Consider the following 27,393-nt stretch of genomic DNA (forward strand, 5'->3'; position numbering starts at 1 on the left):
TACCTACCTGGTACCTACAGCCTACGGATTAATTTATTGCTCCTGTTACAGGAAACAGCCTGTATATGTGAATGCCCAATGTAACTAATAAAACTCAAAATATTTAAATTTTGGGAGTGTAAATTAAAGAATATGAAAAGCATAACTTTACTATATTTTGGTATAAACACGTGTCTTGTCCTAAATCTTAGGTTAATATGATATTAGGTACTGTAAATGTTGTATTGACTTCTGAAATAAATGTCATATGGCATAATATACTAAGAAAAAGTGACCAATAGCAGAGGACGCTGGTTCGATTCCAGCCTGGGGCACTGGAGGCCTTGGTCACTTTTTCTTAGTATATGACATTTATTTCAGTTTATAATTTATATAGGTAGTAGTGTTTGTGACTTGAGATAAAAACAATATAAAATATGTTCTGAAAATAATTTAATTTGTTCTAATTGTATTGACTTGTAAAAATAGAACTGTTGAGCACTGAGTTGAGGCCTATCCTATACGTGCAGAATGGTCACATGGAAAATAATTTAAGCAGAAAGTTACATTTCTAATTTGTGGTTTTATTTATTTTCAGATGCCGAGAAGACAAACAAACATACGCACAAACCTACGAGAAAAAAGTTTTTAACTAGTGCAATGTTACATTTAGGTATTGTTATAAATCGTTTTCATATTTAAACTGGTGCTTTACTGTTAAGTTTGCTAGAGTCAGATCTTTTTTTTATGTTGATGTGTTTATTTTTTAAAACTTCAATATGTGTCTAATATGTCGGACTTCACAATTAATTTAAATTCCAATTTGTAAAATTTACGCCACTTTTCCAACCTAAAATGTTAAATAACTTATGATGAACAATAAAAAAATGAACAACGTTCAAACAGACAGTGAAATTAGAAACCGTGAACAATGAACTTTCAAACGTGAACCGAACAATGGACCTTGAACAAACAGTGCAGTGAAACAATGGACCTTGAACAAACAGTGAGCCTTGAACGTGAACATGTTTGAACGGTGTCGATAAAAGATGTATATATGAGTGAGTGTCGCGATTGGGACATGTACACCACGTGGTACAGGGGGGATGGGGGGATGCACCACCAGATGGGCATGTACCACCATGGCCCGCCGATGATTAAGACTGAAGCCGGGGTCAATAGCGACTGCATGATGGCGGTCGATTACGCCCCACCTATTAAGGTAAGACTCTTTCTTTAAAAATAAGTTTTTAGTTTCTTGTTATATACCTACAGGATGTTTGGTACATCGTTTGCCAAATTCAAATGGCAGATAAGTTGAATTATTTGCTATCTTCTCGTGCCTACAACAAAAAAAACGTACTTTTTTCAGCTCTACTACAGTTTTTCGTGAATTTCAAATTTCGTGCGCAGTAGTGACAAAAACTGTAGGCAATATTTTTTTCTAGACATGAGATGATAGCAAAACTCAACCTATTTGCCGTTTTAATTTGACAAACGATGTACCACCCTGTATTTTCTTTTCTGGTCTTGGTAGTCGGGAATTTGAAAGATAGAAAAATTAAATTACAATATAAATATTAAAAAAAATACAGCGTGAAAGTAATACTGAAATGACTTCTTAATAACTGTGTTCTAAATAGCGATGTACTTACAGACATAAGCTAAAAATTGCCGTGAAACAATGAACTTTGTACTTCAACAGACAGTGAACCTTGAACGTGAACATGTTCGAATGGTGTCGAAGAATATTATACACATGAGTGAGATTAACAAAAGCTGGGGCGAATAGCGACCCTTTGACATAATTATTGAAAGTCCTAATGATTGTCAGATTATCATTAGTCATAATACTGAAACCGTTAACTTTTCAGGATTTTCGTAATGTTATCCCATAGGTTATGTTTGTTTTATGGCAATCCTGAAAAGTTACGCGTTTCTGAGAAAAACCAAATTATGACTAAAGAAAATGCAGAAAAACAACACATTATGACTTAAAACTTTATGGGAAACAATAGAGACCCGAATAGCGACTGCATGATGGCGGCAGGGCCGGAAGCTAATATTTTCATTTATTAAATGGCAACCAAGCAGTTATGGGGTTCAAAAACCTCAGGTGCTGGTTCAAGATGAGCACCAGATCTTTCGAGCTGCAGCGTCAAAAGTAAAATAGCCGTAATGAACGATTGAATGAATGAATTTATTTATTACAGACAGCATTAGGTCCACATATTGTTGTAGCCAACCAATCGGTAGAGTGTTCTTCAAACGTATGCACTGGTTTTATACGTCGTATCAAAACCAGCGCAAAACCAAAAAATCTGACAACTCTGAATCGGGCTCACGATTGCAGTGCCATGCGTCAAGATCTGCTGATTTGTGGCGTTCCATGCCTAAAGGGTCCTTATGCTCTATGTGCATAAGGACCCGTGTCTATGGAAGGCCACATTGATTCTCATTAGAGTTAATACGTTCGATGCGTAGCCATTGCGCCATTCAACCGTGGATCATTTCTGAAACAATCATACTTATTACAGTTATTACTAGTGTTCATTATCAACTGTCAATGGCTAGGGGTCATCCATTAATTACGTCACACGTTTAGGGGGAGGGAGGGGGTCAAGAAAATGTGACATGTTGTGACATGGGGGAGGGGGGGGAGGCACAAACATTGTGATGTCACTTTAATTTCATCAGTAACCGAAAATTAATTTATATTTTTATATTCGCTGTACAGTTAAATAATGAGATTTTGGATGTAACTTTCGTTGTGTTATAAAATTACTAATATTTATAATATATCAAAAATATTTATTATTAATAAATAATGCCGAGTTAATATTGTCGATTTCGTTGAAAACAAAATTGCCTAAAATGTGACGTCACACCAGGGGGCCTCCAAAATGGTCACACCAGGGGGGTTTGCAAAATGTGACCAAGTGTGACAAGGAGGGGGGGAGGGGTAAAAAAACCTAGAAATTCGTGTGACGTAATTAATGGATGATCCCATACAGGGAAACAAATAATGAGCGGATTACCATTGATTTGCATTTATTATTTGTGATTGAGGTTCCTGGTTAAATGCAGTGGAACGATGGTTTCTTTTGAATTTTTGATGTTCTTACTCTTAATAATCTCGATGGAACTGATGATGGAAGTACAAATACTCATACTTAGACGAAATCGGTTAAGTATTGTAACCGCCTGTTTACTCTTCATTTAATCAATTCTGTGCCTCCAGTGTAAAAGGGTTAAACTCAAAAAATTTAATTTTTCAGTATGGCCAAAAAACGTTTCAAACCGTGTTTTCTCTGCATTCTTTCTAAAAAAATAGGTTTTTGTTTTTAGTTTAGATAGTTGAAGAAATGAATTATATTTTGTCATTTAAATTAACCTGACTTATGTGAAAGTAACAGAAATATCGGCTTTGAAATAAAACTTATATCCCTTTTCACAAAAATAATGAATGTGTGAAAGGGTAAAACTGCACTTTCTCTAGTGTTGCTAAAATCTTTTTGAACTTTTGTATTGTGTAAAGAAACCATTTTGGGAACTAAATATTGTTTATTTTAGAATGATGGTAAAAAACAAACCAAAAGAATAATATCAATGTAGGAAATTAAAGAGTGACTTAATTTTCGAATTTAAACTGTTGTGAGACATGCTAACATTGAATAATTTTACGGTTTAGACTCACTTGTTTTAAGTCACTTGCGCGACATGTTTCGGAGAGCCAAGGTCTCCTTTCGCAGTACGCGATACACGGCCGTCGTGAACGCTGCTCGCACTGTTAGTGCTTGAGAAAGGAGACCTAGGCTCTCCGAAACATGTCGCGCGAGTGACTTAAAACAAGTGAGTCTAAACCGTAAAATTATTCAAAGTGACTTAATTTCTTTCATTCTCTGCTGAAATTGCTAATGGTTCAGTACAACAGGGCAGGTCCCGTAGACAACATGCCAATCGCTAACACTCCGTAGCGAACGATACGCAAAATTTCGCATTTAATGTCACTGTCGCATAAGGAAGAGTGATAGAGAAACAAAAAAGCATTTCGTTGTCGAAGCCATATGTAGCGATTGTCACCTTGGCTAGGCTAGCTGTTGCACTTGTTGGTTTTTGTTCCCCATCTTTGTTTTTTTTTTATTTTGTTCTCCGATTATTTCATAATCAATCTTCCAGATGTCTTTTCTTCTACAGGACTTTCTTTTTGATATTTGAATTCGCTCATCTCAATAAACATCAACTTTTCTTTTTTTTTCCTTTACCCATCTCGCAGTACTTTATTTCACATTGACCAACTAAAAAATTTAATATGGAAAGGAATCTAAGTGAACATTAACCATAATCATTAACTCAATTTAGTGAAACTAGATGGTGAAAAACGGTCAAAGTAAATTATTTTATACCCCTTTACACATCATGACATCGTTTAAATTGTTTGTGAATAATAATGAAAACTTAAGTTTTACCGTTATTCACGAACTAAACCCGGTAGTTGAAATAGATCTAAGTGAATTTTGATTTCTTTACACCTAATGTTTCTTGAAATGTAGTTTATTCCAGGGGTCGGAAACCGGTATTTGGTCCATACAAAAATACCGGTATTATTACGTTCTTTTTCGTTCTTTGGCCTATTATTTCATTTTTAATGGGAAAATCTAATAATACGAAGTTGTTACTTAAATACATGATTCAGTCCTATGTAAAGAGCATAAAATAATTCAAACTATTGGGCTATTTCGGGGTTTTTAAAAATACCGGTTCCGAGCCCTGGTTTATTCACTAACATTAAATTTTACTTTAACCATCGTTCGCAACACGATTCTTAAAAACCAATTTTTTAAACGAGATAATATAAAAATAAATCGTTTTGAACATAATGGTTCAGATTTTTGACAAACTTTAACCCTTTTGCACAATCGATATCTCAGAAACTAGAAGTTGTAGGGCAGTGGGGTCAGCACAAAAGATGTAGTTTCGTGAAATAAACCTTTTAGTAGCAAAATTTGTAATTTGTATAAACTCGAGTTAAACCCTTTTACACTGGAGGCACAGAATTGTTCTTTTCTTTTTATTCTTTTTCTGTGGTTTGCCAATAAAGAGTATTCTATCTACCTATTGTAAGGCAAAAAGAATAGGGCGGGACATGTTGCCAAGCAGAGTGATGGCAGGTGGACCAGGATGTAAACATATTGGTAGCCGCTTTCGGATGAAAGAAGCGCCTGGCGTCCGTTTAGAATTTAGATCGTTGGGTGGACGACATTCGGAAGATTGCGGGTCACTTCTGGATGAGAATGGCCCAGGACCGGGATAAGTGGTGTACAAGAAGAGCCTATGCTCAGCAGTGGGCGCAACGTGGGTGCAACATCGATTACTTGAACTGAACCTCCATAACACTTTTTAACATGTTTTACGTGTTTCCCTTGAAATCCGTGGTATCGAGTTTCCAATGTAGATGTAAGTATGTCGAGTTACATACTTGGTATGGTGATTTTTACTTTTCACACCAGCAGCTGGTCAGTGACAAAAGTAATTTGATGCTTTTGAAGTGTTTCCTCGTGTTGGCAATTTTGGGCTCTTTCGTTTACTCGGGTACATGGATCTGATATATATCGGAGCGGCCAAGGTGCTCACATCACAAATATCTGAGCACGCCTCTATTGTCAAAGCGTTAGAGTGCTTGTTCAGATAATTGTGAACATCTTGGTCGCTCCGATATATCTGATGACGACTGTACCTACCTACCTATCAATATTAGCATGAGAGGTTAAACAACAACGTTGCCCCTTTTGAAATAAATAATTATTGTTAATTATTTTTTTTCAAATTTCGAGCCCTTCTGTACTTTTTAAGTTTCTATATACCTTGTAATTTGTAAGAGTTATTTTCTTAACACTGATTTAAACTTTCACGATTTTTACACATTATTAAATTGTACAACGGGACTTATCGCGTATCTAAGTTTTAAGATTTACCTCCGACGTTTCGAGGACGGCGTTGTCCCCGTGGTCTCGGAGAAGACCTCGACCTCGACTCGGTCGTAAGTTTATTTCTTATTGCGAATATAACATTCAATTGAAACCGATTAGTTCAATTGATTCGCAACTCAACAAACGTAAGTTTTAGTCTTGTAATTTCTAAAAAAGCCCTAGATATTTCAATTTACAGATAATTAAGTGATCGATTACTTCTCACAGCTTTTCACGAACAATTTTAATCGATTCGTCATAATCCGAGATTGCTTTAGCGGTACTACACAATGGCGCCCGGCCTGACAAAAAATTTAAAATCTCAAGTGCAACGTAAAATTCATTCACTATCAATCTAGGTACGGTTATCAAACATCCGTCCCCGTGCTGACCATTAACAAAGATTAAAAAAAAGTTAAAAAAAAAACAACCTGTTTGATTTATTCTTCTACTGTCACGCACGATCGCCCGTTTCTCTATGGTTTGGCGTGGCGCGCTTTTTACTTTTTTATCTTATTTTTTAATCTTCGGAGGCTGCGGTCGGCACGTTTATGGTACGTGGGTAATCATCTAGTTAACTTTTGATCCACCTGTTGGCTCATTCATGGAGGATGAATGGGTGGCTGTGCGGATGGAATGGGTGCTATGATGGGGAGGCGAGTTCAAACTTCCATTCTCGCGAATATTTCCAAATTTCCCTCTTATTGGCACGCGCGAAACTCAAGGGCGAGTGATAGCAAAATGAAATCATTTTGATGTAAAAATGTAAGTTTAAATTTGCCACAGGGACATATATATTGAGCCTTTGCAGTTGAAATAATAGCAAATCCATACTTCCATACTACTATTATAAAAGGAAGTCTGTCTGTCTGTTACCTCTTCACGCTTAAACCGCTGAACCGATTTAGATTAAATTTGGTATAGATTTTGTTTGAGTCCCGAGGAAGGACATAGTATAATTCTCTCTGTCTATGTTTGAAATGAGACAGTGTGACGCACTAAAATAGTTGAAATTTGGTATAGAGATAGATTGAAGCTCGGGGAAGGACGAAGGGTAGTTTTCATTTAAGAAATCACCCTTTAAGGGGGTGAAAAGGAGGGTCGCAGTTTATATGGGGAATCAACAAAACGCAGACACGCAGACGAGGTCGCGAGCAAAAGCTAGTAGTCTTATAAAAGTATTATATTTTACATACTAGAACAAATTAAATTATTTTCAGAAAATATTTTAATTTGTTGTCACACTACTATATAAATTATAGACTAGACTAGACTAGAGGCTTGGGCCACTTTTTCTTAGTATATGACATTTATTTCAGTTTATTATATTTTATTTTATGTGTGACTTCAAAATACGTCCTTCGTAAAATAAAGACGTCCCCAGATATCATTATCTCCCCGCGCGTGCGGTTGAAGTTGAAACGCTGCATTAGTCTTTTAAATTAATTGCTCCATACGAGGGGAGGACGTAAGATGTCGGGCGCTTTGTGGACTACAAAAGACGGAGTTAGGTTCAAAGAAAATTGTCTACTTACGTAAAAAATGGTCTAGAATACAAGCAAGCCTAATAGCCATATACAAGCCTAAGTGCCACTTGCACCATCCCACTAACCCAGGGTTAACCGGTTAAACCGTGAACCCGGTCACAAATTGTACTGGTAACCATGGTAACTCCAGGTTAGTGAATGGTGCAATAAGGCCCTTATTGGGCTTACTGTGGGACGTGGGGCTAACGGCCTGATTCGAATCTTAAGATGACGTTTTTGTTTGAATAAATGTCACTTGTGACACTGACATATCTAATCCATATCGTATCTAGACGTATTAGTTGAGGTATCTGAAGTTCGAATCGGGCCGAAAGTTACTTTGTTTAATAAGACCAATAATGTCCTATAATATTGGTTTGTTTTAATAATAAGAGCCGTTTGATATTGAACAATTTTAACACATATCAGTGAATGAACATGGGTTAAAGTCATAAGTCATAAGTACATATATGTATCTGTAGATACAGAATCTCTAATCTAATAATCTATCTATGATGTATGATGTACAGATGTACATCATAGATATTTCATAATTAATATAATAATAGACAGTAGTTAACTATGTCGACAATGGACAGTCAGGAACAAAAGCTAGTAAAAAATACACGCGTTTCCAAATCCAGAATGCTTTACCTAGTCGTAAGTATCCAGTATTTTACCCAGTCTTTTACCAAACATATCCAAGCCAATCAATACGTTGACCTCCCGAAATGAAAACCAAATCATCCCTCAAGGGACGTTAAAGACCGTTTCGGCGGTTTTTTGCCGAGTCCGTCATCTTGCACGATTTATATCTCGCATCACGGAGGGAGGAATCAGATTGCGGTGTGTCAGATATATCGGAGCGGCCAAGGTGCTCAAAAATATTTAAACACGCGTTTTAAGAGTCACAAACCCGTTGCTTTTTAGCCACTCCCATACAATTGTTACGCTCTCATTATAAAACGACATGCAACGCTTTAACGGGCAAGACTGAAAAAATCCTCCATTCAAGCCTCATCGCCAATCTATAAGTAGTCCTAAAAATTCTGTACAAGAAAAAAATACAGAAAGATGATTTTTTGAGCCTATAAAGGGTTAAAATACAAGAAACTAGGCATGAATATTTATTAGGTAAATATCTATTTTTAACTGGTACTAAATAGTTTTTGTTGTATGAAATGTTAATATAAAAATACATACTTAATTAATTTAATTGTACCTATTACAATTTAAATTTTTTGGGATAAGTAGTTAATTAACACTGATTTAAACTTTCACGATTTTTACACATTAGGTATTAAATTGTACAACGTGACTTATATCGGAGGTAAATCTTAAAACTTAGATACGCGAAAGTCCCGTTGTACAATTTAATAAAAAAGTAGTTAATTTATCGGGGCAGCTAGGCTTCGCCCCTGCGGTCATCTATATATGACTTCTATGACATATGAAACATTTTATTAGTCATCGTTATGACAACGAGCGATAGTACTAATTTTTTTGTGATCAGACAATCGACATTTAACCTCATGTAGACAATTTTACAGGGGTTTAGAACTTTAGAGTCAGGGATGTTGCGAATATCCGCATCCGCATCCGCAACCGCGGAACTTCCGCATTATTTTCAACATCCGCATCTGCATCCGCATCCGCATAAAATCGATGCGGAGTTTAATGCGGATGCGGATGTGGAACAGGTCGGTACGGGAACGTCTTAGCATCGGCGTAAGTGCTATTCTTTATTCTTTATTTCATTGTAGCCATGTTCATAATACAGTAAGGTGTTACAAGTATAAAGCGGTAGGTACATGACACCCTGTAAGGGCACACAATAGCTAGACTGCTAGGTAATTTAGTCATTAGCCAAAAAAACCTATTGGAAATGAGCAGTCAAGCGTGAGTGGGACTTAATATACGGAACCCTTGGAACGCGAGTCCGACTCGCACTTGGCCGGTTTTTTGAAATAAAAATGACTAAAATGTAATATTTGACGTTTTTTATGTACCTATCTTGACATCCGCATCCGCAGATGTGAGCTTTGAAAAATCCGCATCCCCATCCGCATCCGCGGAGGTCAAAAAATCGGCATCCGCAACATCCCTGATCTGTGCCGCCAATACACCAACTTTAAGGAAAGACAATTAATCTAATTGCGGTCATCTATGTCATATTATTTCATGGACGAGATCGTTTGGTTACGACAACGAGTAAAGCGAGGAGATATGTTCAGTCACACTAACGTTTTACCTGATCTAGTCTCTAGCCGGCCAGACATCAAAACTTGCCAAGACAAATACAATTTTGATTTGTCAGATAAAGATTCAAATTATTTTGGAACGAAATACCTTTTTTTAGCTCTCTGAGTCAGGTAGAGGCTAGAGAAGAAACCTCCCAACGCTAAAGCTATGCTTTTTCCCTTGATTATCCCACCAGAAACAAATACTCGTTAATCATCTGTCGCCATTTTTAAGGAAAGACAATTTATCGGGGCGGCCATGTTCCGCCCCGCGCGGTGATCTGTCAAATCATTCCCAGCGTTTATCTTGATGTGCTTAGTTAGAGACGCTCGCAACCGGGTATGTGACATTGGTTTTTGGAGTTGACTCCTTAAGAATCGATTTTCATATTAAGCCCGGGGTATGAACATTTACGAGGAAGAGTGAGGAGTAAAATCAAAGTTGCGTTACGTTACGTTGTTTCGTGCGCAACTTATCTTGCGCCTCCCCTAGCAACGGCTGAATGGAAACATTTGATTTATTCAATAAAGGTTCGTAAGGAGTGAACTCCAGTGCGTCGAAGCTGACACACATACACTTTATTTATAAATAACCTATTGTGTGTCCCACTGCTGGGCAAATGCCTCCTATTTCTTCCGCGACAAAAAAGAGATGGCGGGACGACCATGACGCATTTTGCAGCGACTGGCGGGAGCATTTACCAAACCGTGATGAGTGGCGGAAGAAAGTACCTTTGCCCCGCAGTGGTTTTCCAATACGGGTGATTTATTTTAGGTGATCCATGATATAATTATGCAAGTGACTGTACCTACTCATTTCTATGATCAACTTTTGCTATAGCAGCAGCTCTGAAATGCCATTAAAAATCTGATGTCCATACAATGGGGTTGACCGATCAAAGTATTGTACAGAATCAGAGGGCTTACCGCGAACCACGTTCGACGTGTTACCTCCCTGTCACACTTACGTACGAAATTACAAGTGCGACAGAGAGGCAACACGTCAAACGTGGTTCGCGGTAGGCGCTCAGATAGCCATTTCATACATTTGCTACTTTTGCTATTTGCGTTTAATGGCATATTTATGAACTCACAATAAACCGTAATAAATGTGTGAAGGCCAGGCACACTTACCTATCCTGGGTGCGTAGCCAAGATGGCAATCGTTTGCACCGTAGCGAACGAAGCACTAATGCCAATATTACATACACATGTAATATGGAAGAGTGGTAGAGAGAGATTAGCGTGTCGCTCGCTACGGCGTAAACGATTGATATCTTGACTAGGCCTTATAAAAAACGGCGTAATAAAAATCGAAAGAAACATACCTGGTATTATGTTTATAAATTAAAAAAAAAAAGTAGGTAAAAGTTGTACAGAAGTGATGACACGTCTCGTGTAGGAGAAAATAAGTATCAATTGGTGTGTGACAAACGATCATAAAAATACAAAGGATTAATAAAGGATAACTATAAACGATTATTAGTTCATAGGCGATGAAAGATAGAAACCCCATTATAAACATTGATACGTCGTAAAAATCGTCACATGATAGTTTTATAAAATATCTCAGTTTAGGTGTGTTCAATTAGGAAATGAGATGGTTATACTATTTTAGGATCATTTAAATAATAAATAAAAGAAATAAAAAGTTAAAGTAGTACATAAGGGTAATAACATTCCATTTCTGGCCGCAGCTGCACTACTGGTACTGAACGCGTCGGTGTTACTGTCAATTTCCATAGTAAAATGAACAGTACCTAGTGCAGCTGCAGTTGGAAATGGACTGTCACCTTAAGTGATATTTTTTTTTTTCTAATTAGTATTTTAATAGTTATTTGTTTTATAACGGGTCGAAGTTGTTGTTTAACCTCTCGTGCTAATATTGGTACTCGAGTACTTATACAAACATATAAACATTCCGCCATTGCCTGTACTAGGCAAAAGAAAAGCCCGCTACCCCACGCTGGCACACAGCAGCAGCCCCCGTGTGTGGCGATCCTGATTAATGACGTCACGGCGCGTCACCGCTGACGCATCGTTAGACGTCGCGAACGTCGCCAATCTAAACCGAATGTTTTGGGAAAACGACGGAAATTCTTTTCTAAATCCGGTTGACTTTGGAATAGTTACACCCATACACCTAATAGGTATCTAATAAAATGATTCTAGTTAAAATTCTAGCCTGAGGCTGCGGTGCGGATGCCTAAACCTTCTTCTTCAAATTTAAGAGTTATTCTCTTGTCGGTGGAGTATCTTCCAGCATTCCCTATCTTGCGCCAGCTCTTTGAATTGAATTGAATTGATTTTTTTTATTTCAGACACATAATATTGTCCATATCATTGGTTAGTAACAAAAATCAAAACAAAACAAAGCCATAAAAAATAATGTTAGTATTACTTACGACTAAAACACAAACTAATAACTAAACATAACTTACAACTACGCAGTCTAGATTGCCTGCTGTCACCGGACATGTAATTTCATCCAGTGGTGCTGGAACGGGCAATCCAGCCTGCTGGCCACCACACGTAGGAGGCTGTTGGGGCCGGCGCACACGCGTCGCATCAGGGATGCCGCACGTTTACGCATAATGGCGTGAAAGCCGTCTGTCCTAGCCTCCGCGAACATACCAGAAGCACTGCAGTAGCGCGGCAGCCCCATCAGCATCCTAACCCAGGTAGCAAACTGACGTCAGCGACGCACAGGCGACGTCATTTATAGGTCATAATAAGGTCGGTCATTTATTCGTCGAGAATAGACGTTTTACTGACGTCCATTTGGGGTCACTATCAGGACGTACCTTTTTGTCACAAAATTGACGTTTTAATGACGTCTATTTAGGGTCACTATCAGGACGTACTATTTTAGTCACAAAGTTGACGTTTCACTGACGTCTATTAGGGGTCACTATCAGGACGTACCTTTTTGGTCACAAACAAGACGTTTCAGTGACGTCTATTTGGGGTCACTATCAGGACGTACCTTTTTGTTCACAAATACGACGTATCACTGACGTCTATTTGGGGTCACTATCAGGACGTACTATTTTAGTCACAAAGTTGACGTTTCACTTACGTGTATTTGGGGTCACTATCAGGACGTACCTTTTTGGTCACAAATACGACGTTTCACTGACGTCTATTTGGGGTTACTATCAGGACGTACCATTTTAGTCACAAAGTTGACGTTTCACTGACGTCTATTTGGGGTCACTATCAGGATGTACATTTTTGGTCACAAACATGACGTTTCAGTGACGTCTATTTGGAGTCACTATCAGGACGTACCTTTCACATAATTCATTTATAGATTATGGTTATTTTTGTTGGCAATTAACTCTAAAATATTTGTAAAATTATTTGGAATAACATGTTTGTAATATTTTGCATTAAAATTCACAATTTAGCAAATGTAAAATTTTGTTGTTATAGAAAATTAATTAACAAATAAGTCAAGAGATGGCGCTTTGTTCCCAACGCGTCTGTTCTACAACGCGGTGTTAAGATTTTTCCGGGCTTATATATAAGGTTCGAGGAACAATAGGTCGTCAATTCAAAAGCATTAGTGAGTGTTGTACAGTGTACAGTAGTGTAAATAGTAAATAAAGTGGTAGTTTTATACAGTGTTATTTTTGAACCTCATACATGGTCCTTCGAACCGGATAGTTGGCTATTCGGTCCTAGGATTCGACAGCAGAGCGCGTTACTCCAATTTCTTGGCTGCCCTAATAGGTACGGCCCAGTAACGTCCCTATGAATTCAGTATATGACGTCACTCCAACGTCAGTGGCTGCCCTAATATGTACGACCCAGTAACGTCCCTATGAAGTCAGTATATGACGTCAGTCTTACGTCTGTAAACTGACGTCTTGAGGCTGTGACAAATTGACGTCATCTGCTGGGACCCCCCGACGTCAAGAAATGACGTCTCTTACGTCGAGCAGTACCGTAAACGGACGTCATAATGACGTATAAATGCTACCTGGGAAATGCATTATTGTATTGTACCCTCAGTGTATTGAGGGTACTAATAGAATGCCTCACCCACAGGCTCCACATGTAGAAACTCTGACAATAGGTCTTAAAAAGAGTGATCTTTACCTGCCTCGTACATTGACTTTTTGATACGACACGACCCCTACTTTTTCTTTCACTTGTTCTAAAAAGCTACGTCTAGGTTTTCCTTTACCCCGCTTGCGTCCTATCCGCCCCTCCAGCCCTAGTAGCACGGTAGCATTTTTATCGTTTATCACCATGCCTGTCACGTTCTAACAAGTATGTAAGTGCGAAAGTGACGGGCATAGTGATAGTCGATAAAAATGGAACCGTGCTGAGCCCGCTGGATAGTTTTTAGGAAGTGGTCGCTCAAACCATCCAGCACATAATTCAATACTGCCTTATCTTAAGACCAGAGGGCCTACCGCGAACCACGTTCGATGTGTTACCTCCCTGTCACACTTACGTACGAATTTACAAGTGCGACAGAGAGGCAACACGTCGAACGTGGTTCGCGGTAGGCGCTCTGATCACCCTGAGCGATGAACCCATAATATGGCTGACTTGTCTATGTGTAAGTAGATATAGGGTATTAATAGACTGTATATAAAATAAATTATTTTACACCATGCAAGAAATAAAGCACCCGAAGAATAATAGAGATAATAGAGAAAAGTGGACAGCAGTTATTTTTAAATACAATTTCTATTTTAAAATCCGTATAAAACTATAAACAGTAGGTACCTAATTTGATCGTGACGTCACATGCTAGTGTTTCATACAAATTCAATAATAGCAAAATCGTTTTGACAGTTCGAAAAAAGAAACTGATTTGACTAGTAGTCAAATATCCAATGTAACTGCTTACATTGTTTCTATTTTTACAATACATTGTGTGTGTGTTGTAAAAGAAAAGCCCGCTGCTGATCACAGAGTCACGGCTGACGCATCGTTAAACGTCGAGAACGTCGCAAATATAAACCGAATGTTTTGGGAAAACGGCGAATTCTTTGCGGGCCGGAAAAACGCAGTTTTCTAAATCCGGTTTACTTTGGGATAATTTTAGGCCGTTTGGTGATACGTTAAAGAATAGAATAAAATAGAATAGTTTTTTATTCGTAAACACACAGACGATACACATAATTACACAAAAAGAACATAGTGAAAATAAAGTGTCACGAAATGGCCCCATCTCAGTATGTTGCTGGCGACTTCCAGCGCTGATCTTCCGATGAGACCGTCAAGTGAGAAATAATCACGGAAGGTAACATACTAAAATAAAGAAACATGAAACACAGTTTACAGAAACGGATTCAATAAAAAATAGGGATACAACATCACGACATAAGTACATGTCACTGAGTTAAAACAACCGACCGAACATGTATCGGTCCGGTCGGATCATACAGTGGGCGGTCGGATCGTATATCGGTATTTTATTTAAATATAAAAACATATAACATATTTATTCATCTTTACAAATTCAGGTTAATTATACACAATATATTAATGAACTGTACAGGTATAGAATATGAAAGAATAAATAAGGTTTGCCTTTCATATAGTTGGCCTGATTCCTACAGTATAGTTCGTTTTTTTTAGCATTAGAAAGAACTTGCAAGAAGGTAAGCGATCTTGACATGTCTTTTAATTGAAAAACGCTTTTTAAAAATCAAAAACTATTACTTATGAAAGCAGAAGAATATAAATGATCGTATTAGATTCATAATTGTTACATATTTGCCGTAACTTATTTTTAAAATGTGTTTTACCATTAAAAGACACATCAAGATTGTTTACCTTATTTCTAATGCTAAAAAAAACGAACTATAGGTGGTGCCTGTCAAGTAGGAAACCATAATTTTTCATATTTTATTAGATTTCATTATCATTTTTTTTAATATTATATTATCATGTTTTTTCTACTCATCACGAGCTCTTTTCATCCTAATAAGTAAAAAGTGTCCTAATATCTCCGTTCCATTACCGATTTTCATAGACTTTAGGTCACGATAACGGAACGGAAAATCGAAAAATGTTTCGTAATTTTGGGACACTTCTCTTTGAAAAAAAAAAAGATTCCTTTATAAATACTCAAGTCTGTAGGCACAACAGAGTCCAGTCAGGCGTGTCTCACTCCGCGATTTCGTCGCTTTGCTACAGGTAGCTAAAAGTACATCCGTTCCGGCCCCAATTTTGGGGAAAGCCATAAGCCGCGCGTGACGCTGTCGCCACCTAGCGGCCATATCTGTGCTGATCGTAACAGACGCGTTTTGTTAGAGAGCGAGTCTTCTGTACTTAGTACTATTATTTATTCTGTGGTCCAGTCTCTAACTAGTTGAAAAGAACTCGAGTTTCGGTTTCGACTTAATAAATAGTCTGAAAAACCGGGTCGAGTCTTAGAGAACTCAAAGGACTCGAGTAGTACTATATTTATTTGGATACAAGTTGAGGGATACCTCACTGACCTATTTGTTACCATTATTTAGCGTAGGCGTAGCAGAACGATGGATGGATCACTGTCGTGTGGCTCAATCCGAGGGTTTAGGTTAATGAGATGCTGGATTTATTGGAATCTACTTAAAAAAGCTCAGTTAATGGCTGTCTGATGTTGGGTACTGTCTCATCAAGTATTAAACTTATTAAACTTAGGATCTATTGTAAGGCTTCTATTGCCATTTTCAATTATGATTTTTTTTTCTCTTTTTTTCCCCTCTCTTTTTGTACGCATGTGTGTGTGCGTAGGTGCTAGTATTAGTTTAAAATTTAATACTTTGTAACTACCTGTGAGTTCCTGTAATTGGCTTCCTGTTTTAATCTTATTATCTATTGAAAGTTTGTAGCTGTTGGTTCGCCTTAACATAAATAAATAAATAAATAAGACAATGGGGTTGGCCGGTCGAAGTATTTGTATTTAAGGTCAGATGGCACCATCATAGCTTGTCCTGTCAATCCCTAGAATTGAAATGTTTTTTTTTTAATGGCCTGGATGCCAGCCCGTTAAGCCAAATCTCATAGAATAAGGGGCAAGCTATAATGGCGTCATCTATGCAAACCTTTGACAGTTGCCAACCCCATTCAATCATCACATTAGCTCCATGTCATCATAATATTGCATTGTCATCCGATTGGCATTATGTATGCAAAATTTCAGCTCAATCGGAAATCGGGAAGTGGGTCAAATTTTGCTCCCAAGATTTGACCCGCACTAACATAGCATCCCACTAACCCGGGGTTAACCGGTTAAATCTGGAGTTACCATGGTTACCAGTACCATTTGACACTGAGTAACCGGTTTAACCGGTTAACCCCGGGTTAGTAGCGGTGCTAACAGGGCAAATAATGTCAATATCCATCAGAGAGGAAAATGTTGACTACGTTTACACATCTTATTAGTATATATGTACAGTCGACGTCAAAGAGAAATTTACAGCCAAAGTAACAAAAAAATGTTTACACGACCTAAATGCTATGACAATAAAGTCGTGTAAATAATTTTTTGTAACGTTAGTCGTAAAGATCTCTTTGACGTCGACTGTACATACTTTTGATTGTATATATGCATAGGTACTTAAATACTTCAATGATTTATGGATAGGTTTATGAACCAGTTTTCCACCACTGACAATTAAATAATCAGGGTATTATTATCATGCCCTAAAGATGGCCGAGTCAAAGACCTACCGTTCATAATTAGTACGGAATGGTGACTTTTTGTGACTTTTGTGTACATTGGTTTATAATTGCTCTATTCTGGCAAATAAACGATTGATTGATTGTTCGCTGTCAGACGAAGAAAAGGAACGACAAAACTGGCGATTTGAAGTTTTAAGTCTAAAGAAATAACACAAATTAAAATATTTTCACAAAAAGTAATTTACATAATTTGATCTTACAACAAAATCTAAAAATGAAATGTATTAGACACGGGCAAAATTATCCACTATTATCAAAAGAGATTGTTGAAAACTGCTTGAGAAAAACCTTGAAATTATTTATCACATTTAAAGTGACTTCCGTCATTATAAATTCAATAGTTTTTTTTTATTTATTTACAAACTAAAAGTTTTTTTTTACAACAAACACTATTTATCCACAAACTTATGTCACAAGTTGTAAGCTAATTTAGCGCGCCCCCACTCTAGCCGCGAGCCCGTCTAACGCCCTCTTCCAGTTTTTCACCCCTAGTCCAAGCCTGAAAAAGGCTTGGTAAAAAACCGTTGCAGCCACCTTCCGATAGATGGTGCTGTGGAAAGCTTGTAAGAAGTGTCTTGTGAGTTGTATAGGTGTTTGTTTATCAAGAGTACACAATTTTAAATCTAAAGTTTGCAAAGTCAAGAAAAAAATAATCTTCATTAAAAACACTTTGTAAACGCGCAAAATGCAAAATAAACACACTTTTTAATATTTAATTAAGACTTCCTAGTATAACGACTGGTTTAATGACTTACTTCCTTAAATAATAACCTGAAATATCATTTAATAAAATAAACGATTAATTTGATCGAAAAAAAAGCAATTTCATAAGATTTTAATATTTAAAATACAAAATTAAAATGTCTATAATAAAATAGTTTGTAAATTGTAAAATATACCTAAAAACTACTGCACATTAAATATTCAATCGTTGTTAAATAGTCTTATACTACTTAAAAAATATTTTCTTTCTAGCTTAGGTATACTTGGTCAACTAGATCTTGACAGTAGAAAAAGGCGGCAAATTTGCAAAATGTAGGCGCAAAGGGATATCGTCTCATAGAAAATTTGAAATTCGCGCCTTTTTTTACTGACAAGATTTGGTTGACCAGCTATATCTGTATAAGTTTTATGATAAACTTTTATTTGGCTTATTTAGGCTCAGAATTACGAGAGCTATGGAATAAAAAAAAAGAATAAAGTTTTCCATACAAAATTGTGTCAGTTTTGTGACGGTCCATACAAAAAATATGCGTGAAAATGCGGTACAAAACCGTAAATTTAAGACTTCGTGATTCAGCGTAGAAAATAACTGTTGTGGGGCGTTTAAAAAAAAGTAAATGGTTCACTTCTTTCTATAAATGCCCATCAGATTATAAACAGTCAATTGTTTCTTTGGCGGTACCATGTTGCAAATATCATATTAAAGTAACTCAAACTGGGCAGTCTGACACACGATAAAACACAATAAAATCATTGTAACACACAAGTAAAAACACAAACATCCAATATAGGTTACGTTTTGACACAGCTTGAAAAACCGTTTACACTGATACCAATTGAAAGTTCATTCAAAAAACATGCACAAAACCATCTTGTACATTTAAATTTCGAATTTGGAATCGAGAGAAAAACCACATCGATGTAAACACGGTTTCTGTATTGACAGCTATCGCAGCGCCACGGATTATTCTAGTACTTTTTTATTACTAAAAACCTGCTAAATTAAAAAGTATTATAAGCACGGTGTTTAAAAGAGGAAAGTCGCTTTTTAATTCAGCAGGGTTGGATTCCTTAACCCTTTACTGCGCATGTCCCCATACATAAGTAGTCTGGGGAAAAAAACACAAATTTATACCGGGCAAATTTTAAACCTATACTTTTTTTTCGCTGGACCATTTTTATGTCGGTTCTTTGTGTGTGTGCGAGGGTTTTAATTATCGTATCGACTTAATTTGCTTGCGTCCCGCTGCCGAGGCCCGTCTTGTGCCCGATTTGGCTTGAAAAGCATTGTTTTTGCTTGAAATTGTGGTTTTCTGAGTGATAATTGCGTGTTTTCACTGCTCTAGGTTATGTTGTGACTGTCGTGCGTGTTTTGTTTCATAGTTTTGGAGGGAAACGGAGTATGAGCAGTATTTTCAGCGATTTGGGGTGATAATGAACAGGTATTTATAAGGTTTACTTTATTATCTGCGTGCAACAGTTGATTAAAAAGAACGCATTTGATTTGTAAATATCATAATAACATAAATCAAATATAGTATTGTAATAAGATCTGTTAATGACTGGAATTATAAACAATCGCTTCCATTTTTGTAATCTAATACAGAAACTGAACTCAATCACGCGATTCATATAAATAACTTTGCCGTATATTGCCTCATCGAATATGGTAATTATTTAGCAATAGGATAATATTTATATTTTGATTGATTAATATTTTTACTATATTATAGTCGGTATTGTTCATTTAATGGTCACGCTAATCACAGAAACATCTTGTTAAAACGAAGCACAACATTTACACGAATAGGTCTTGGTAAGATGAGGCTGTTTTTTAGACTACTATGGTAATGAATTCAAACTGATATATTTACAGTGACATGGTTCTAAAACCAAATATAAATTAAATAAGAAAACACACTGTATATAAATCTCTTTACAAGATCAGAATACGTCACAGTTTTGTGATTTTTCAAGCTGGATCAATATCGTACATATTCAATCGTTTTCATTACGTGGGTGATTCTCATATCGAGAGAATGTTGGAGAATATTGAGATTACGTTTATGTATTTTTATTCATAAAACCTGTAAAACGTATTAGGTAATGGTGCCTATTTTCAAGCACTCATAGTGATGAGTACATGTTCACATTACATTACAGGCCCACTGATTATCAGTCCGCCTGACGACATCAGCCTGTCAGTTAGAACAAAAAGTTGACAGCTCCGAACAACTGACAGGCCGATATCGTCCGGCGGACTGTTAATTAGTAGGCCCCTTTAGTCAAAAGACAATAGGTAATGACTTGTGTCAGTTTAAATTCAAAGTGATAATTCTTTGCTAACCATCCAAATCACAAAGTAAACTATCGAAGGTATCACACGTAAGTTATTTATAATGAGCCTTCGTTTTACGCGTCGTAAACAATGTTTTTATACCCCAAGTTTATGGACGCCGCCCCCTGGTCGGACACAGGCAGGCAATACTGGACACTTGCTTTAAATCATATCATAACCATCTGCCACAGCTATACAATCACGGATCTACAATGTACCTACAAGATTGCCTGTCAAATTCTGTTCCGCAGTGCTGAGTGGCCTTTTTGATTTCGACATCAAATATTTTTTTGGTATAATGGCAAATAACACTATTAACCAAAGTTTGCTTTTAAAACTCGTGTTTCGTTTAGGTACTTTTTATTTTATATTAAATCTTCAAACAAATTACCTACATGCAAATCAATGCAGTTGTCTCAAAAACATCTTTGGACTTTACGAAATGAGAACCTGGCCCCGGAGCCAACATGCCAATCGCTATCGCTCCGTAGCGAACGAAAAGCAAATGTCACTGTCGCACTAATATGGAAGAGTGACAGACATACACAAAGCGATTCGATGGCGAAGCGATAGTGAACGTCACCTTGGCTAGGTCGCCAGGCATCCTCCTTTTTGAGATCGGCTCAATATAATTATTCCGCCCTCGATTACAGTAAATAAATAAAACTCTCTCCAGACAATAAAAGCCCGTCAAAATCTCACATCCCTGTCTACCGGTTCCCAAGGCTCGTTAGTATCGTAAAACCGTCACCATCCTCCTGACAGCTTACGACCCGTCCGATCGGAAACGTCGTAACTCCAATGGGATTTTGTTTCGCGGATACAAGGAGAGTAAGTACTTACTCGTATTAGCAAGTTGAGGACTGTACCAGCATTTGTTAATAGAACTCTACGGATGGGCAGAGTCGGGCAGACACATCATACATTGACATTGACACATCGAATATTTCAATTTCAAGATCTTTAATGTCAATATAACACATTCAATGTCAACATAGACAGATTGGTCCGTAAAACACGTATACGTACTTACATCTATAGGTACCTTCTACCTATGTCCCCAGCGAATTGAACGTTACAAACAGCAGTCAAAATTCAAAAATGTAATACGATTCTAAAATTCAAGTCTTTTTCACAAGTCAATACAACATTTACAGTGGCATCATGACTACAAGTATCATGAGTCGTATTCTGGTCTTTATTAAGGCTCTGGCGCTCTTTTAAGGCATCTTTCAAAGTACAAAGGGTCTGTTATACGCGTATACCATTCAATAGACTCTGCAATATCTTTTAGGCACAGCGTCTCATTAAAGTATGTTTTTAAGTACTTCTTATTTAGACTCTTAAGAACCGAGTTCTTACCAATATCACGTTTATTTCACTTTTATTCCGATTGTATTGAGGCAATTGCTTGGTAAGCATTACCAGTACACGATCAGACATTCATCCTTTCGGTTATGGACTCGCGTCTTTACATTTTAAACAAATAGTATATGTTTTAGTAGTGAGTTATGGTGAGAGATGATTTCGCGGTGTTTCTTTAACTGACGTTTATGATATTTGTGCGCTTTGTGCTTTTTTATTAAGCTTTAAGTTAAGTTTGCACCTTTGATGGCTGGTTAACTTGTATTTTAAAGCTTTTGGTGTTGGTTCGCTTGTTTTTCTTAGTGTTAGTTGTTTTTGTGAAAATTTCTCATTAGTGATAGACAATAAGCCCGCGCTTTTTACCGAAAAACACTCTAAAATGAAAAAAAAAACTTTCACCGAACGAGAATTTCTCCGGCGATTTCTTTTGCCAAAAGTTAATTATATGAAGATTTCACAGTATTCTGAATTTTATATCGTTAATTTTGTTATGAATTATTGCCGGTGTTGTTTTATTATCGCTGCTTTGTTCAAATTTACTGGGACCAGATAATTTAGCAGAATTTACTGTAAAGTTTTTATCAAAAATTTCGTAAAAACACCTAAACTTTTTTACTTTGGGATGGTGTGGATAATAGGTACAATATAGGTCCCTAAAAAAACTACACTTTGTCACTATCACGCGACGAATACGAACTAAAGGCTTGATAAATCAAGCCTTGATAAATCAGAACATTTCTACACCACTTACCCTTTAACCAACCAAAGTCATCAGAATGATTCCATCCGTGGAATTACTCGGGTAAACCAATATAGTTGCGGTGCGGAGGCGACCGCAGGCGCACCGGATGGACGGTGCTTACGGCAATCAGGGTGCTCGTTCTGATCATTTAAGCGTTTCAGATGGGCTCTGGATGAGGTATCTGGAGTTCGTCTTAAATCGGCACCAAATTTGACAGAATAAAGTGTGAAATTGTTAGTGTAAATGTCATTTTTTAGGTACCTATCTCACATTTGTGATAGCACTTCAACAGTTTGTATCTGCGCAGAGTTAGCTTGGTCTGACTCCTTTTGTTATATTGTAAAGGTTTAGTTTATTCTCCGAGATAAAAAACTACTCTATTTACTTGCGGTACTGCTGTGTTACTAAACAATCTTGTGTATACTTCACAACCAACCCAAGGTTTATTCCCTGATCCCTATAAGACAGGTTTACCTAGTTTAGGGCTCAGGACACTATTCCTAGGCTGTCTAACAATAGAATACTTACTCCTAAAAATGTAATACCCTTCTACTATGTAATAAGCTGCATTTTTGATGCCTAAATAAATCATTTTTCATTTTCAATCTATATAACACAACTTTAATTAGGTAAGTCAACGAGAGAAGTACGCGGAGATAGCCGGCTATTAAATTTGTATGTGCCTCTGGCGGTCAGAGGGTACCAGAGTGGCTACCGCGTAAACCGAATTTCGCAAATTGCGGGGATCTTTCTCTTTTACTCCAATAAAGGCGTAATTAGAGCGACAGAGAAAAATGCCCGCAATTTCCGAAATTCGGTTTCCGCGGTAGCCCCTCAGAGGCTTTTTGAGAGCTATTCAAGGAGATTGGGAACCGTTTGCGAAATAGAGGCCTGGATCTCCGCTCCGGGTCAGTCTTACTTCCTATTTTACAAAAACGGTCCAGCCCTAGTAGCACGGTAGCGTTTTTATCGTTTATCACCATGCCTGTCACGTTCTAACAAGTATGTAAGTGCGAAAGTGACGGGCATAGTGATAGCCGATAAAAATGGAACCGTGCTGAGCCCGCACTATAGTTTTGTGTGTATGTATGTCACTTTATTGCACATAAACAAATTTACACAAAATAGACATATTAACAGAGTAAAAGATGTAAGTATATGTACAAAGGTGAACTTATCTCTAATAGAGATCTCTTCCAGCTAACCTTGAGAAAATTAGAGAGGAACAAATACTAAAAGGTGAAAGACGACTAAAAATTAACATACATTTAACGATATTAAAATTTTGACATATACAAGTGCTGTTTCTTATTAAAAAAGGTTGTTTTTAATAATTTCTTGTAATTTCAATACAACATGAGCAAACAAGCAAAACCTACATTTTTAAACCATCACTCACGCACCACGCTTAATCTCGAAACTGATTTCGCAACCCCACTTCATTACCTCCCGTATTACACCAACATCATTAAAGATCAGACGCCCCGAAACAATAAGTACAAGAGCAAAAAACCATTAAAAACGGAAAAAATCCGAATCTTGTAACGGAAGCTGCCCGGAACGAATCGGCGGTCATTAAAGTTTCTTATAGTTGGTCTCATTTTGTCTTTATTAGACTCATTTGTTTTAGTTTGTGATTATGTTGTAAGTTTTGTCTAGCTGTAATTTGGTTGATGGTTGATTTGGGTTGGATTAAGAGGGACTTCCGTTTGGTGCAACATGCGTTTCAACTGTAATGGATGTTATGAATGAAAGTGGTATGTGTCCAAGTCCGAGATTTGTATAACTTTCTTTTTAAGATTCACCTATTTTCTGGCTAGTATCAAACGCTAGTAAAAACCCCGAGGTGTGCTGATGATGACAGTGGCTATATATAACCGGTTAAAAAACTTTGTCAGCGGAAAAAGGCGTGAAATTCAAATTTTCTATGGGGCTATAACTATAACCCTTTGCGCCTAGATTTTTTTAAATTTGCCGCTTTTTTCTACTGACGGAAATGGCTTGACAGAGTATACATTGACGGCAAAGGTGCCTAACAACTTTAACTTTAATGTGGCATCGCCCGAGCCGAGCGACATCATTTTCGTTCTTATTGCGTAGGAGCTTCTTCTATCGGATTTCTGCTGGTCGATCTCTAAGGATCTCCTCAACACCGGATCCTAGGTTGTTCTCATTGACCAGGGTTAGAACTTATAAAAATAATAAATGATTGAGCAGGAACTGCACATGTAAGTTGGGTGACAATGCAATGGTAACATAACATCGAGCTGATCTGATGATGGACACAGGAAGTGTCCTGACAACACAACCTAATTATTAAATTGTACAACGGGACTTAATATCGCGTATCTAAGTTTTAAGATTTACCTCCGACGTTTCGAGGACGGCGTTGTCCCCGTGGTCTCGGAGACCAACCTAATTGTTTGGGTTTATTATCTCAATGAGTATTATCTATCTGTTAAAGAAAAGTACAGTCAGCGAAAGCTTGTTTAAAAAAAAATTTTGGACAATAGACTTATTGAAAATATGTGTCAAAGCAAACAATCCTGCAGACAAGACGGAAGACCCCGCTCAGGGCGCGCCTAATAGCAGCACTTAACTTTCAATACACGATATTAAACGTTTTTGCACCGCTTACCGGTTACGCCATAATCACGCGGGACCGAGTCATGCAACATGCACTAAGGATGATTAATTGTTTGATGGAAGTATCGGTAGTATCTTGAAAATTTCGGGACACTTCTATTAAATCACGCATTTAGAAAAGTTTAACTAGAAATTTTACAATACGTAGCCAGAGAATGTCCATGCAACAGCGTAATAAGTATACTAAGGGACACCAATTTATGACTTACTTATTACGATTACAGTTTGCAAATGTTAATACTTACTCAGTTATGGGTGATAAAAGCATGTGATTATATGATATTGCAGATAATACTTATTATTGTAACTTGTAACAAGTACCTACCTACATTCATCTAATTGATAGGTACTTAGGTGCAGGTTGCATGTTAGTTATTATATCGGTTTCATATTTTAAAATGTCTACAGTATACCTTCCACGTAACCATCAGCTATTCGAAGTTGCATCCATCTTTTCTACAAGTAGGTACCTATGACCAAACTATACTCTATAAATATTCGATGGCATAGTACTATGTTTCAACTGTAAGTACTTACTAACAGTCTGTTTTTCTGTCTACTGACAGACTAACAGTACTGTGTTTAAATCAAATTTTTGAAGAATGATCTGGTTGATATGGAGCAAATTACTACTTCGTAATACTACACTACGAGTATACTTCGAAAGTATAATTATCTATTTGTTTTTTTACCTATTTACTCCTAAATTTGATTAACTGGTTCATTCTCGCTTACACCCATCCCACAACCGAGCGACGCCCTGCATCCTGCAATTTGGTCGTTTTCGGTCAATATTCTTCCAAAATTGCCCCCGACCGTCAATTGTTTAACAAAAACACTGTACATTGTACTAATTACTTGATCCACTCAATTGTGATTTACTAATCGTTTTAGTGATCGATTATGAAATGCGAGGTGAAGAAATGTAACGGCTTTTTGTGGCGAATTATAAAGGATTTGTGTTTTATACCTAGGCAATGTTTAGCTGTTACGAAGGTAACAGTTACAACAATAAGTGTGGTTGTGTTGAACCATGTATCTCCATTTTTGGAATTCACGGGCCTATAAATCCCGGTGGTCTTTTGATAGGCTTGCGTGGAGATATAGATCCAGCACGTCGAGGCCCTTTGGAGAGCTTTAATGTCATGTAGAACGCCTGCTTGGACCCGTTAAGTGCAACAATAGACACCCATGCACCGATCTCAGCAGGCATTGGGACTATTGTAGAAAAAGTGAACAGTATACCGGTCTATTGATTGAAGTTTGGGTGGACAATGAGACTATAGGTAAAAATATTATTATTACCTACCTAGATTGCATATTCTGGCTATTAGATGTACCTTAATCAACTTTATTATAAACTAGTATTCCACAGTTAAAAAGTGAACTTAATAATAACGTGTTAAAGTGAATATGATATGATTATGATATACTTTTACTTCTTTAACGTCGCCTCCTTCTATAATCCTCTAGAAGCCTCTAGAGGCAACAATGGTGGTCCAAATAAAAATAACTCATACATACATAGATATGTATGTTCAGAGCCATAAAGAAGTTCCCTAATGCATTATCCGAAACTATAAGTTATAGAGGGGAGGTGGGGGGAGGGATAGCAAAGAAAATATATTATTATATTTTTAAAATAATTAGCAATTCGCCCCGGCCGCGCATGGGTTAACAAATTATTCACCTTAATTCGCGATGAAACACTAATAGAATCTATAGTTGGTCAAACCAATTTGTCAGTCAGTAAGAACCAGGAAAACTATACTTATCTTAGTCATCCTTTTCTTTTGGGTGCTAATAGTATGTACTATAGTTCGTTTTTTTAGCATTAAAAATAAGGTAAACAATCTTGATGTGTCTTTTAATTGAAAAACACATTTTAAAAATAAGTTACGGTAAATATGTAACAATTATGAATCTAATACGATCTTTTATATGGTATATGGGGGTTGTTTAGGGGATGAAGTAACGGAACACGGCGTCGTTCATACGGCGTTTATTACAGAACTGATTTTTGGATTATCTACCCACCTAACATTTACATACCTAGTTGCGTCTACCCCCAAGTACATATACCACACCCTTACACTTAAATTATGTTATACCTAAAGACTTAACTTATTTAACCCTTTACCGCATACTAAGCCATAGGTATATGGCGGAT

The 27,393-nt window shown here is 37.1% G+C and overlaps 1 protein-coding gene across 2 annotated transcripts in view; it reads left to right on the top strand.

The window, feature by feature from the left end:
- Window positions 1–808: 808 nt before the first annotated feature.
- LOC134658376 (zinc finger protein rotund-like) overlaps window positions 809–27,393 on the top strand; it is a 202,046-nt gene continuing 175,461 nt past the window's right edge. For both annotated transcript variants that reach the window (XM_063514046.1, XM_063514047.1), the window contains exon 1: window positions 809–1,201. In XM_063514046.1, the coding sequence (XP_063370116.1) occupies window positions 1,037–1,201 (165 nt within the window). In that variant the 5' untranslated portion in view covers window positions 809–1,036. The remainder of the gene's footprint in view (window positions 1,202–27,393) is intronic.

The sequence above is a fragment of the Cydia amplana genome, chromosome 22 (genome assembly GCF_948474715.1).
Source record: "Cydia amplana chromosome 22, ilCydAmpl1.1, whole genome shotgun sequence".
Taxonomy (NCBI): domain Eukaryota; kingdom Metazoa; phylum Arthropoda; class Insecta; order Lepidoptera; family Tortricidae; genus Cydia; species Cydia amplana.